The following is a 14,477-nucleotide window of genomic DNA, read 5'->3' as shown; positions in this document are numbered from 1 at the left end:
CTCTGCCTTGCCAAGTTACTGATAGCTAATGGCTAGCAACCAGGTTAAAGGATTGTTAAAAGTTACAGTCCCTTCATTGAGGCATTAGGTGATCACATGGCCCTCTTTGTCCATTGCAATATGAAGTAGCTTGAACCTCTTCTATAGTAGTTCAAATGAACCTAATTCTGGCTGTAGTAGCCTAACTGTACAGTTACTGTCTTCCCTTCTGAGAGGTTAACGGTTTCCTCCACTCCATCTCTTTTCCATGTGACCAGCTACTTCAAGGTATAGCTATCCTTGCAGCAAAAACTCATGTGATTCACGTACTTCCATATCACTGAGAAGTCTCTTAGAGTGGGTTTAGATTTTTTTATTTTTCATAACAAAGTTTAGAGCCAAATAGACAGTTCTGTCAAGTTTATAAAGATAACAAGGTGAGACATCTGTTTCTTCAAAACAACCTCTTCTAGTGCAAAAAGACAGGGAGTGAGTTAGTGTGTTTGTATTTTTTGTTTTCTTCCCTCAAAAGGCTTAATGATTGTGCAAGAAATTCTGATTGTGTATCCAGAGCAAAAGCCCCAGGTCATTAGCACAGTGGTAAAATGTTGCTCTTGGGAACAGCACTTGTAATTACCTGGCAACGTAAGTCTAAAAAAGTCAAGTTGACTCCCTACACACTATGTGTAGCTCACTTTCCTTTGTACTTTAATTCTTTTGGCTAATCATCATAATAAAATAATGCAATAATCTCTGTGTGAACCCTAATTTTTAGGTTCAGCCCCTCTACAGAAGAAATTTAAATATCCATTGTAAGACTTTCCATCTTTCATAGTGTTTATACTCGTCCAGGCTCAGAGTCCAGTTATTGCCTACTTGAACTGAGGTTTCATTTGCTGTTACGACTTGCCTGTCATTCATATCTGCCTGAGCATTCATACATGCCAGACTTAAGTTTTATGAGTTTTGGCCTTAAATTGGTTTAGTTTAAGGCAATAATGTGGTATTGGAATGTTCCTGATAACTAGTTGTTACCTGGATTGTTTTTAGAGGGTGAGCAGCTACAATAATGAGCCAGTATGCACTGCAGATGGCTGAAGTTTTAACGTGTGTTCTAAACCGCTACTCTAAATATATTTAGTATTTAACTAAATTGAAGCTAACTCTTCCTTTAATCTATTTTTTTTAATCTCTAATTGGACACTGGGCTAGAAAACTGACAGTAGTTCCTGAAAGTTCCTTCTCTGAGGACTGTGTAAGAAGTGGTTTTAAGTAATGAGGGTTTGGCAGTTGTATATGGAGCCTGCTTGCTTGAAAATGAAGAAGTATCTTTCCTTAGCTAGCTTTGTGCTTTTTTTTTTTCCTGTTGCCCTGTGTATGAGAAATGTGTGTGCATTTGGAAGTTTATCCAAACTCATTTTATGTATAATTACTATAGACAAAAAAGGCTGGAGTAGGCTAAAAGGAGAGGAAAGGACAGCCCCTTGTCATTACAAAGTCAATACACAGTGACTCTGCATTGCAAAACCAAAAGATGGTGCTAGTATCATGTGAAAGGGAGATTATGAAAAACTTTATTTGGTTTTATTTGTCCTACAGACCATACTTTTTCTCTATTTGTCTTGACTTCTGGTCTTAATGTTTTCAGAAAATACCAGAGAAGAAAACAGTTGTTAAGGCTAGTACTGGCCTTTTCTTGGAAAGCAGTAACCTTCTGGAAAATGCTTCAAGTGCCAAACAAGATGAAGCTCCAAAGGTGGAAACCACAGAGGTAAGTACCTAAATCTTGTGCCTTGAACAACATGCACAGAAAAGTGGTATGCTTTGTTTTGTTTGAATATGTCTCCTGAAAAGATAAAAAAACTAATGTCTGGCCTTACTGGTTTCAAGCTGTAGAAATTCAGCAACATGTGGCCAAACTTGTCTCTGCTTATCAGCTTGTGCACTGTTATCAACAAGAGGTTTAAATGCTGTTGAGATAGTGTGTGAGTGAGTGGGCAGTGAATAAAACAAGAGTGCAAAGTACAAAGCAATGAAGAATTAGGGGTTGGGTTCAGTGTGATGGAAAATGAGGTGTGACCCCTTGCTTGTTCTTCTCTGAAGCACCAGTATCTGTTCGAGTGAATGTGAACTTCAAATGACAAGTATGCTTTCTCAGAAGGGCACATAGCATAAATCTGTGGTTATTGAAAATCTTACCTTGGAGGCTCTATTATGAGCAAACAAGACTCCTACTCCTGATCTTAATCTTATTGAACCACACATCTCTGGGAAAGGCAGCCTGGATGTGAATTCCAGCTTGTGCCTCATCAGAGCTATTTGCTTGGTTTTTTGTTGTGTGAGTGTGTTTTGGGGGGCAGGGAGGCTTGTTTTTCCCTAGGCTGAGGAACAGAGGATTAGTCTGTAGAGCTAGGAATGAGAGCGTTTTCACTTGAAGCGCTGTACTCCTCAATGTAGAGAACCACACTAGTCTTTCCTTTTTCTTTACTGCTGACAGTCTGGTATAAGAGCTTGTCTGAGGTTCAGCTGAAACCCCCAAGCATGTAACTGGAGAATGATCCCTCTTCTCAGATGGTGGCGTTCCCCTGTCATGCTGTCAAAGCCCTCCAAAACAGTGTCTGAACCTTTCAAAATATCTAGATGCTTCAACCTGGCTGATGGAGCTCTGAGTAGTTACTCATACCCACGGCAATACAGCCCTGCTCAGAGCCATAATAAATTATGTACATGTGGAGAGCAAGCCCTTGAAGAACACCTTGGCTGGTTTGGCTCATCCTCTAGTCCTAGAATTGATCCAAGTCTTCAGGCCACACAGCTGCTCTTCCTCATTTAGTCTGGTCTAACTTCTGTTATTGATGGCCTGCTTCCTATAGGGGAGCTCTCCTGTCTCAAAAGCTGTATTTCTCTTGCAGGCTGAGAGATACACCTTTGTAGCCCTGTTTCCTTGGTTTCCTTGAAGTCTGTGACCCTATTACAGGCAGTTACAAAGAGAAATGTCAGTTATAACATGAACTGGCAACATGGCCTCAGAGGACTTTAGGAGGGAATAAAACAGAGTGTGATTGTCACTATTTGATTCCACTAGAGGAAAGTGCTGTATGATACCTGGAAAAGGTGGAAGTTGTAGAGTTGTTATGGCAATGCACAGTACTAGGTAGAAGGAATGAGGACTGAAAAAGCCATAACAAAGATGGGACCAGTGCCTGCAAAGAAAGGTTTAATGGGGAAACTGAGAAGCTCAATATTGAGTGACTATAGCTCTGATAGTTGAATATGTGTTAACAGCAAGGTATCTTCAGAAGAAAATGATGAGCAGTGAGCTGTTTTCTTTCTATAGATATATTAAAATGCAAACTGTGGTCTAGTTGAAGATGCTGGTATCAACTTGTTTAGCTGATGTTTAATCCAGTGTAATTTTGTGCAGAAATTTACAGGTCCTGTTCCCATTAAAACCAAAGAGCCCTCATCTCGGATTGGAAAGCTACAAGTAATCACTTTACTGGCATTTTGACTTTTTTTAAAAAAAAAAAAAAAAAAAAAAAACTTCCTTGCCTCACTGATGGCTCTCTGTGAAACAATCTTTTTACTTCCTTACCTTGCTCTTGTGATTTTTTTTTTCAGATGACTTATTGTCCATTGTTACTTTTTCTGTATTGCATGTTCAATGTTATATTCCCTCTGCTGTGCCCCCTTCAGACCTGACTCTGCACTATTTAACTCTTTCTTTTCTTTCCTTTTTTTTGGGGGTGGGGGAGGGGCAGAGGGTGGGCTACTCTTTGACCTGCTATTCTTAACATATTCTAAATATGCCTAAAGACTCTTGGGGGCAGGGGTGGTGCTGGTGGGGTTTGTTTTATCCTTTTCTGCCATGAAAAGGCTAATAACTGCCTATATTACAATACCATTCTGACGCTGGAACTGTTCTTGTCCTTGGACAGGATGCTGAGCTACATAGCATAGCCACAGTATGTCAGACCAAACACCTATTCTTAGAGCTCTCACATAGAATAATCATGCTGAGCTCTCCACAGGTTTAGTGAGACAGAGGACATGGGAAACAGAAGTGAGTAGACATGAGAGAGGCCAGGCACTTTTAGGAGTAGAACTTGAATGCCTAAATGCACTAGCTCTTGCTGCTTCTTTGGGCCATGCTTCTCTTAGGCAGCATTAACATATTTTTGTGTATGTGTTTTCTTTCTGTTTTGTAGGCTAACTTAGCTATTAACCCTGCAACCTTGTTTCCTGGTGCAATGCCTAAGGTCTCCAGTGTAAAGCCTCCCTTGCCAGTTTTGGAGACTCCACTGCATGAGCCCAGCGACGTACAGAACAGTGAAGCCTCCTGTGCTGCAGGAAACAATGAAGAACTTGGTGTGAGCTTTGATCAGCCCATGCAAGCAGATACCTTACACAGTGCCAATAAGGTAGCAGGATACAAAAGGATATTAAAAACACAATCTCTCTGTACTCTTAAAAAAAAGCTTGTGTTTTGGTATACAAGTTCTTCTCTGTGGTCCATCTGAATCTAAATCTAGATGTGGAAGTTCAATCCTTCCCCTCCCCAACCATGAAAGAGAAAGTAAAGTTCATTATATTCTTAGCTCTGTAAAGGGCTTATGCACATGCTTTGTTTGATTAACGTTTTAAAGAACATGTACGTCACCTAAAATACCTTCAAGCTATAGTGAAAACCACTGTATTTAGCATAATAGTGTGTTCTGTTCCATCCCAGTCTAGTTCATGTGATGCTAGCCTAAAACATAAATAGATAGCTTCTGTGACAAGATATCAAGAACACATCACTGCTATAGGCTGAGCTGTACTTCTGTGGGTAGAAGTGTCATGCTGTCCTAAATTGTCACTCTGAATCCTTTTTCAAGCAACAAGTTGGGTTTTTTCAAGAAAAATTAGTCACTGCTTTTGATGTGACAGATCTCCACCTCCTGGCTCACTTGGTTTTTCCATTCATACTTTTTATTTTATTGACTGCAAAAGACATTCTACTTCAGGATTTAATAGTTCTTTAAAAATGATTGAACCATGTAGTTAAGACTTTGTCTGGGTTTTACAATTCTATAAATCTCTTGGGCTTTCTGAGAATAGTGATTTGAACAAGATAATTGAGGGCCTTAACATTGCTCCTTTCTTCCCTTAATGCTGCTGGGGCTGTTCATTACTACAGGAGAAGCAGAGATAACCTGAAGATATAGCAACTGTCACCATAATGGATGACTTGACCCCTTAGTGCCAAATGAGTTTGGAGCTTCTACATCAGATGAATGCATTACCATGTAGGAATCTTTATTTCCAATAGCAGCGTGTTTGGCACAACAGATAAAATCCTCTATTGTGGTACTTTTAAATAGATAGGTTTGCAAAAGAATAGAGCTACAGCAGCATCTAGTTAATCTTGAATTTTTATTTTAGTACAGCAATGCTGCAGGTTTGCTGGGATGAAACACTGTAGAAACTATACAATGAATGTTTTTTGTGGCTCAGACTACACATTCTAATTTTGGCATGTTGTTGCTTCTTGAATCTTTCAGTTCCGAGTTTAAGTTGTAAATGTATGCAGCCAAACACACTTTTTTTTTTTTTCCCGAAGACTGGATTAAAGCAATGTACCCAGCATTCTATCTCTGCTTTCAAAGCACAGTACATGGATCAAGGGACTGGGCTTCCAAGTATATCTCCCCTCCATCCTCATTTTCTGGCTTTATGACATGCCTTGCTTATACAGTCCCGCATCCTGAAGGCAGATCATAGAATCGTAGAATAGGTAAGGTTGGAAGGGACCTCTGGAGATCATCTAGTCCAACCCCCCTGCTCAAGCAGCATCACCTAGAGCATGTTAGAGAGGGTTGCATCCAGGTGGGCTTTGAATATCTCCAGAGAAGGAGCAACAGGGACTCCCCCCCCCTTGCTGTGCTGCTAAAATGATTGTGACAAAAGAACATGGCTCCTCTAAGCTAAGTTGTCCGTCTAGCTTGTCCTTTAATTCCAAAGTGGCAATTAGTAAAAGGGGAAAGAGGATTGTACTGTTCTGTTTCCTGCCTCTCTGAATACTCCTGCCCGTGTAGGATATGGTAGGGGCTATAATGAAAACTTACAGGGGGGCTGCTCTAAAATCAGCACAGGAACAAACTACAGCTGGCTACACACAAAATTAAGTGGAAAATTTTATTAGTCATGATCTGGACAGAATGTGCACTGCAGGAGCAGAAGCCCCTAGAATAGCATGTTGTCAGACTGAGATGTTACCTAAAGCTGAGGGTCTAGTGTCTTGCTGACCTGTGTTGTGACTCTGTAATAGTTAGCTGTAGCTTTTGCACCACAATTACGCCCAGAAAGTAGCAAACAGAAAGCTGCAAAAGTGAGGCTTACATTTGTCTCATCTTTCCCCTTTCTGAAAAATGAGGGGAAAGGGATGATGCTGAGCTGATGCTGGGATGCTGGGATGATGCTTGGAGCCTGCTGCGTATTTTGAAGCTACATCAGTGTCTGCTCGGCTTTACTTGCTTGGCATTCCCAGCTGAGCTTGTTTAAATGTACATGTAGCTGTTCAAATTACTTAAACCCAAAGATATGAGCAGATCTTGGAGTTAATCCAATTTCAAATGTGTGCTAGTATGAAATGGATAATGCATGTTAACTTGTAGTGATGTGAAGGCAGATGAAGCGTTACAGGAGAACACAACATGAATCTTAACCTGTCTTCTGCAAAGTGTGTTTTTTTTTTTTTTCTTGCACATAACTGTGTTCTGCTTTCACTGCATGCTTGCAGACCAGGATCAAGGTTACAGGAAAACGGAGACCTCCTAGCAGAGCAGCCCGTCGTCTAGCTGCCCAAGAGTCCAGTGAGACTGAGGAGGTGGTCAGTGCTAAGGAACTGCAGTCCTCACTACCAAAACAGAGGTCAGCAGTAGTGACTGTAAAGGAGCCCCTTGCTACTGAACAAATGTCCAAGGAAAATGGCTTTCTCTCTGGCTTGTCGCTACCACCTCATGGTAACATTCTCTCTGTTGGGACAGACAAACTCCTTTCTTCAGAATCCACCTACCAAGATGATCTGTTTGAATCAGAAGACCTTTTTGCAAGCAGCTCACCATCCAGAGCAGCTGCACGATCAAAGACAAGGGAGGGAATGGCAGAGAGTTTGACTAAAAAAGATATTAAGGATAAGGAGAAAAAGTCTGTTCTGTCTGTTCTGGATGATCAGGACAGTGATGATCTCTTCCAGTCTGTACAGCACAAATCTTTGAAGAAAAATGGCCCTATTCCCTTTTTGGAGGAGGAGGAAGATTCTCTCTTTACCTGTCATAAAACTGGAAAGGAGGAGCTGAAACCTGCTGTCCAGCAAGGTGCTGACCCTACAGTGCAAGATATCTTTGAGGTAACGATTGAGACTTGCTAGAAGAAGTTAGGGGCAAAGCCCGGCACCTTGACCTTTTGATACTCAGGATCTTAGCAGGACTTTCTGCTTAGACACGGGTTGAATGGAGACTGCTGAGTAGGATGGGGTATAGGATAGGCCTTGAAGGTAAAATACTAGATATTTGCTGCTACTGGGCAATAGAAATCCTTTCCTTGAATGTTCACCCCTTTAATAGCAAAAGTGGGGTTAAAAGTAGGGTGTAAATATAGAACAGATATGTTGGTGGATGTGCCATGACACTGTATGTAAGACCTTTTTCACACTAGTAAAGTACTTTGTTCTCTTATTACCTAACTGTTTAATGCATAGCAGCAGAAATAGCTCTTTTAAAACAGGAATAAAGTTGGCAGACTGGGGAGTTGGTACAAGCCTCTGTGTGCTGTATTCAGTCTGTGCACAGTCTCACAGTAAGGCATGTCTGCTGGGCCTACCATGGGGAGAAGGACTTGACCTTACAGGTTTGTGATACCCAGGCTATCAAATCTTCTAAACATCTTAGGTGCTGCCTCTAGCTGAACTTGACTGTTCTGTTGGAGCATGTTATGTACTGATGATCTCCTTATGCTTTGTTCTAAGGATGATATATTTGCTACTGAGGCAGTTAAACCAACAAACAAAGCAAAAGAAAAAATGCCAGAGACTAACCTGTTTGATGATAACGTTGATATATTTGCTGATCTCACCACAAAACCGAAAGAAAAGAAGACCAAGAAAAAGGTGGAACAAAAGTCCATATTTGATGATGATATGGGTAAGTGTTTAATATCTTGGTACAAACTTTATAATACTGCCATAATTAATCGGAGATGTTGTAGAGCCCTTTGCTTTCTTTTAATACTTGAACTGCTCTGAAGTCTCTGGCCATTTTCAGTTTTTAATCTTAGAGGACTTCCTAGAATGGTAGAACTAGTAAAGCATTAAAATGCTTTATAAAAGTGTGTATAAAATTGTCTTAAGAGGAGGAGTAGGATAATTCCTGTAGTAGTTTTCTCACCTTAGGGAATTAGAAGATGAATATTCCTTCTGCCTTGAGAAGGAGACTAATCTCTTGTTGTCATGGCCCTAAAAAATATACTGTCCATTCCAATTTCAGTGCTGTTTCTTATATCTTATTTTTGGATAAATCACTCATGTGAATAAACTAGCACCTCTTTTCCCTTCGCCTCCCCACCTTCACTATTACATTCACTATCATGGACTCCCATAAGATTTTGTTTACATCTGTGTATATCCACAACTTGCAAATACTATACTGGAGAGCAACAACTGGCTCCGTATCTGGACATTAGTGACAAATCTCTTCTTGAACAATATAATTTAGAGAGGAGACTACCAGTTCTTTCAGTCAAGAAAGCAGCATATGGTAATGTGAAGTAATGAAAAGAATGCTCCTTTCTTGCCCTCCATTGGTGGAGGTATCAGAAGTCATATGATCTTTGATTGTATTTTGTTTCTTCTCAGGCTCCTCATGTTAATAGCTCTTGAAGCAGAAAGAGAACATTTTTCTAAAAGAAATATGTGGAATCCCTTAGCTTTAAGTCTGGTCATGCTTTATTCTTTTTGACCTACACAAATGGAATCTGATGTATTACTGTTTTTCATGAGCTGCTGTTATGTGTCCAATCTGATGAAATGACCTGTCTGAAATCTCTAAAGGTGTTAGAAAGCTTGCCAGAAAATGTTCATTTTGAGATTTCAAAATCTGCTACTCTGAAAAATAAGGCTTACACGTTTGCAGACAAGGTATTTGAAATATGTATTGGGTAAATAGAAATATTTTGCCTTAATCCTTCATTTTTTTTTTCCCTGTAGATTATGGCAAACAAAAGAACTTTCTGAACAGCTGCTTCCTTCCAAACACTTCTGCACAAAAATTCAGAACCTCATGTTGAAAAGACAGCTGGAGAGTACAATTTGAAAAACTAATTTTTTTTTGAAAATTAGTTCTAATAGATCCTTTTGCTAGTACTTCCACTTTTGACATATTATAGTGCTAGAGCTCATTGTTTGGCATCCTATCTGATGTTGATACCTACAGCACTGTTTTAAGGGATGGCTTCCCTTTCTGCACCCTTACCTGTTCAACTTCATGTTCTTCCACACCATTGACTGTTTCTGTGATGCAGCCACATATAAGTGGCTTCTTAATGTCCCAAGGTATAGGATTCCAAAACACTAGCAGGAGTGTAGAGAAGATGGTTGAAGATGAGGATGCCAGGCGGGCAGCAGAGTTAAGATTGGCACTTGCCTACCTTAAGGGATAGCTTTGATTATGGTGGTGCTTTACCAAGGCTGCATATTGCTGTCTTAGGAGCCCTGTTCTGGGTAAACATGAAACAGTAACTGGGTGCCCTTTAAGGAGGAAGAGGAAGGCTGCAGACTACTTTCTTTTCCATACCACACCTTCTAGTCTTTAGTATATTTGTGTCAGGTCTGTGGTGGCAGTATTAGAAGAACTATCTTTGTCCTCCTAGCTTCATCAGTGACTTTTATGGCTGATGATGCAAGAAACATCTTGATGTCATCTCTGCCTATCTGGAACAGTGTGTGTATAGGCGGGAACTGGAAACAGAGCTTTCTTGTGCAAGTTGTCAATACTCTTTCCTGTGGTCAAGACTCCTTCCTCTTCCATACTCCTTGTTATAAAATGGGTGTGAGACCTCTACAACTGACAGCACCCCTGTGTTTCTCAATGGGCTGTGAAGCTAATTCATGTGATAGCCTCTTACTTTGGAGAGACGCCAGTAGAAGATTACTCTGTTTTACTGCCTTTCTAAACTGCTGTTATGCTGAAATGCTGTCCTGAATTAATCCAGTGTATCCCTGTTACTTGGGATTGGAGGGGTTGAGGGGAAGAGGCAGCAAGAAGAGAAAAGCAAGTGCATTGTGATAAAACATCTCTTGTTTGACCTCTGCTAAAGTTAGAAGATGTGCTGAAGGCTAGAATAATGTTTCTCATATTCTAGACCACTAAACGGCTATCCTCCTCTGTGTGAGGCCTGCGTTTTCTTAACAGAGATTCAAGATCAGCTATATGCTACTTATGCTGGACTTACAAATCACTAATGATCCATATACTTAAGTTTGGGAATTGTGGGGTTTTCTGGTTTTGTTTCTCCTCACAGTCCCCCTGCATAATCTCTGAATAGTCTTAATTAAAAACCTTAGTGTATGGGAAGAGATAGTGTTGTGTGTACCTAAGAAACCTTCCAGAATACATCTGTTCATAAGCCCTAAACAAACCTTTCTGACTGTCACCTCCAGGCTGTTTCATGGCAACAGTTCAGTACACAGACAGTAGAAACTTCATTCTTTTTCTATGAGCACAGTCACGAATATCAGTGGCATCAGCCACAAAAAGAACTGCAGGTGTCTGAGCTCTGCTGCTTGCACAGGTTATCCATACTGGAGGGTTTTCTATTACCTGTTATTCTCTGGGAGAGAAATCTAGCTAAGTCTCGAAAGCAACTAAGTCTTTCCACTTTGTGGTCCTGTTTATTCAAAACAGCAATGTTTGCACCGAGGAAGGCAGTAGAAGATCTTGAATCAGGATGGCAAATGGACTTTCTGAATACTCTGTAGGATGTCAGTCATAGCTGTCTGCCTCCTTGCATCTTAGCTGTGCCCTATTCTCAGGTGACTAATGCTTGTCTCTTTATTGTGCTGTAGGTTGAAGACTTTCTTATGACTAGCAGATGTCACAACAGTAGTCTCTAGCACTTACCATGTTCTTTTCTTCTGATTTACTTTGACACCAATCTCAGCAGCTCTTAGATTTCAAGTTCTTCAAGTACAGATGTTCCAGGTCAGAGGGATATTATCTGGAACTTGCAAAGTGGAATTCATTATGGATGTTTAATACTTATCAGATGCTTTTGAATGCTTGGACATGTAATAAAATATAAAGTATTTATTTTGCTCAACTGAGAAGAAAAAATATTCCTGATTTGACATACAGCTACCAACTCCCACATATGTTTCCTACAAATGCATTTGAAATTGCAATCTGCAGGAAAGCATTTGTTTATCACAAAATGTCCTTGGCAGTTGCTGCTGTGTGCTGGAGGCTCCTCCATGCAGTGTTAGTTCTGTTTGGTAATTGCTTCCATTTAATAGCTATCCTTTTTCTTTTTTTTTTTTTTTTTCTTTCCTAGATGATATCTTCTCTAGCAGTCCAGTCAAGATACCCGTTCCCAAAAGCCGACCTTCTCAGGCAGCTGTGGATGTGAAATCTGAAAGCAAGGCACTGAGCACATTTGATGACCCACTGAATGCCTTTGGAGGCCAGTAGCCATGGAGGGGATGTTGCAGAGAGGAGGCCTTCCTTATGTCCTGTCCAGTACTAATACTCTGCATTATTCAATACAATAGAGCTGAAATGAGATGTCTGTGGTTGTTTAAATGACAGGCTACTCATTTTACATGGTTAGTATCTTTTACGGGGTCTAATTGCACTTAACAATATATTTTAAAAAAAAACTCCGACGGTAACCTCCTGCTATTCTGTTTCCATGGTGCCCAGATGAATATAACCTGTGCAATACCTGCAATGAAGTAATCTATTATACAAAGTATAGTTTGTTTTATTGAACAGATCTACAAAGAGAATCATTGATATTGCTAAATAGTAAATGGAATCTGTTTAAACCAGATTCTGTGTTTCTTGCTTCTTTTTTGCAGATGAATGATTCACTTCACTCGTAAGAGAGACGCAGCTATATATATGTGTGTGTGTGTATATATACATATTTTCTTTTTTTTTGAGATAGTGATTTAACAAGATTCGATGGAAAGATGTGCTTTATTTACTGGATGGAGGGAAGAGTCAGATGAAATTGTCAAGGAGACCCTCCCTTTGAGTGGTGAGGTTCAAAATGGACCTCTTGCGTTCCAAACTCCTCCTCAAAGGGGTTTGGGTGTGGCTAGATTCAGTCTTAGTCACAGACTTTGATCAGTGGTTTATGTCTAAAGGATTATGTGCACAATTAGAGATGCAGCTTAGCAAAGTTTCCTTACCCACAACAGATCCTCAGTAAGTGAGTAACAGCATGCTGAATCTCTCAATTTCGAGGAGTAACCTTCAGAGGCGTCCCTACTCAGGGGGAGACTCTGCCATGCAGCTCATTTCTGCACAGGAATGCTCAAGCGGCTCTGGGCTGCCTCCTGTTTACGGGGTAAGATGATTGATGGTAAGATGGATATATTTGCATACCAGTCCCACTTGGGTGGGCGCATGCTTAATTAGCCCCTGGCTATGTGCTGTTTACAGAGAAGTTGGGTTGGGGAGGGGAGGGGTGAGGGAGCACACAGTCACATTTCTCTACCGCTTAGGGCCATCTGTGTCATGACTGGAAAACAATTAAAATTACTACTATTATGTGTCTGGGTAAACTGTCAATCTATTGTGCTAATATTACTGTAAGACTGAGCCCTGTGATCAGAGACAGTTCTTCCTCTTGTGTCATAAAGTAATTAGATATTTTGTATTGGCAACTAATGCAGTCTATAAAACAACAATGGTTAATATTTCTCTGCCAGAAAAAGTATAACGGAACAGCACCTAGTACTACTACATCAAGACAACAAATGAATTTAAAAAATGAATTTAAAGCAGATGCTCAGGAAACCTCTTTGAGAGCGTTCTAGCTGCTACTCAAGCCATTGCTCTGAGATACCTGCTTCAGTCGTTCCTATTTCTGGAGCTGGCCTTACTTTATCAGGCATGAGAAATACTACAGGCTAAACATTTAGCAATATTTAGGATAAAGCACGGAAAGGTTGGGAGTGGTAAAGAAGATTGTGTATTGATTGGCACCTTAGGTGGGCCTGGCATTGATTCATGTTGGGGGTGTGTGTGTGGGGGGGGTAAATGGAGAGTAGCAGTTTGGGGAAGAATGTGGGAGATCTTTGCAAATGGGTGTCTACTGTGGGAACTCTTGCACTTTATTTATAGGCATTACATCTGCTGCTTATGTCTCATACATGACTCGTACTGCCCCTTTTCTTCTGTGCTTAAAAGGCTTCAAAGACATCTTGAGACAGAAAGGCAAAAGAGATGGTGAATTTTCCTTTCTCTTCTCCATCCTCCTTCTCAGCCCTTCACACTAATAATTTGTATTAGCACTGCAAAGAGTGCAAGTCATAAGCCAGGTGCTGCTGGAGTAATAGAAAGCAAGCTCCTGTCCTTTAAAAGAGTTTCTTAAACTTTAATGTGAAAGCTCAGTAGAGAAAAGGCCTTGATAGGAACTTGCACTATATCATAGATCAAAATCTTTCCTTCTCTCCCCATCCCTCAATCTTTCTAAAGTGGCGTATGTTAAAATTCCCATATTAAATGTGTGGTTTTCCATTAGCTCCCCTTAACAGATTGTGAATCCTAGTCTAGGCACTCCACTTTCTGTTGTTAATTTTTTTCTTTTATCTGAGCAGTATTTTACTGAGGTTTTGACCTGATCCTTTTTTTACAAACTTTTCTTACACTCTCCTGTAATTATTTAGCTATTGATAAGCCAGGTCTGTTTTTTCTAGGAAGGGCAGAACTCAAGGCCCAGTAGTAGAGCACATAAATTTTAGAAAAGTCCAATATTTGCTATGTGCATGTGTAAACCATTAAATTTGTTTTTATGTGTTTTAAGTGAGCATGAAGCCCAACAGCTAGCCTAATCTTGATTCTTGCAAAATTTAAAACCTGAATTGAGAAGTAAAGCAGTGAGTTTAATTAGTATCTTTTAATTAACTAAACTTGTTTTATTTGGCATTTCATCAGAATGATCTGCCAGCCATGATCATGCTAGGAAAGTATTGCTGTTGCCCATACTCCTACTGAAAACAAATCTAATCGTAACGTTAATTAGGAGTAGAATCAGATATTGAGTAAACTTGTCTTAGAGCACTGTATCTCCTGTTGTGAGCTGCCTGGTTTCAGCAGGTAGTTCATACTGTGCCCTTGTTCTGAGTGTTGTGTAAGGAGATTCTACATAAGAAGCGGGAGAAATTATTCTTTTGCTTTTAATGAATGCTCTAGCATGAATTGGTGTTGCTCTAACTTAGAAGCTATGCTGCTTTA

General features: G+C 40.2%; 1 protein-coding gene across 5 annotated transcripts in view; it reads left to right on the top strand.

Annotated features, from left to right (window-relative positions):
- Positions 1–12,063, top strand: part of LOC146584417 (WASH complex subunit 2A-like) — a 36,205-nt gene extending 24,142 nt beyond the window's left edge. For 4 of the 5 annotated variants that reach the window (XM_085324792.1, XM_085324789.1, XM_085324791.1 and 1 more), the window contains 6 exons: positions 1,628–1,750; positions 3,404–3,466; positions 4,188–4,400; positions 6,761–7,369; positions 7,988–8,162; positions 11,566–12,063. In XM_085324792.1, the coding sequence (XP_085180918.1) occupies positions 1,628–1,750; positions 3,404–3,466; positions 4,188–4,400; positions 6,761–7,369; positions 7,988–8,162; positions 11,566–11,702 (1,320 nt within the window). In that variant the 3' untranslated portion in view covers positions 11,703–12,063. The remainder of the gene's footprint in view (positions 1–1,627; positions 1,751–3,403; positions 3,467–4,187; positions 4,401–6,760; positions 7,370–7,987; positions 8,163–11,565) is intronic. The other variant, XM_085324793.1, reaches the window with a different exon arrangement.
- Positions 12,064–14,477: the final 2,414 nt, after the last annotated feature.

This window comes from Rhea americana, unplaced genomic scaffold (assembly GCF_003343005.1).
Source record: "Rhea americana isolate MKP2758 unplaced genomic scaffold, rheAme1 scaffold_93, whole genome shotgun sequence".
Classification (NCBI taxonomy): Eukaryota; Metazoa; Chordata; class Aves; order Rheiformes; family Rheidae; genus Rhea; species Rhea americana.
Note: the sequence above shows the minus strand (reverse complement) of the source record. Positions and strands in the feature narration are given on the sequence as shown.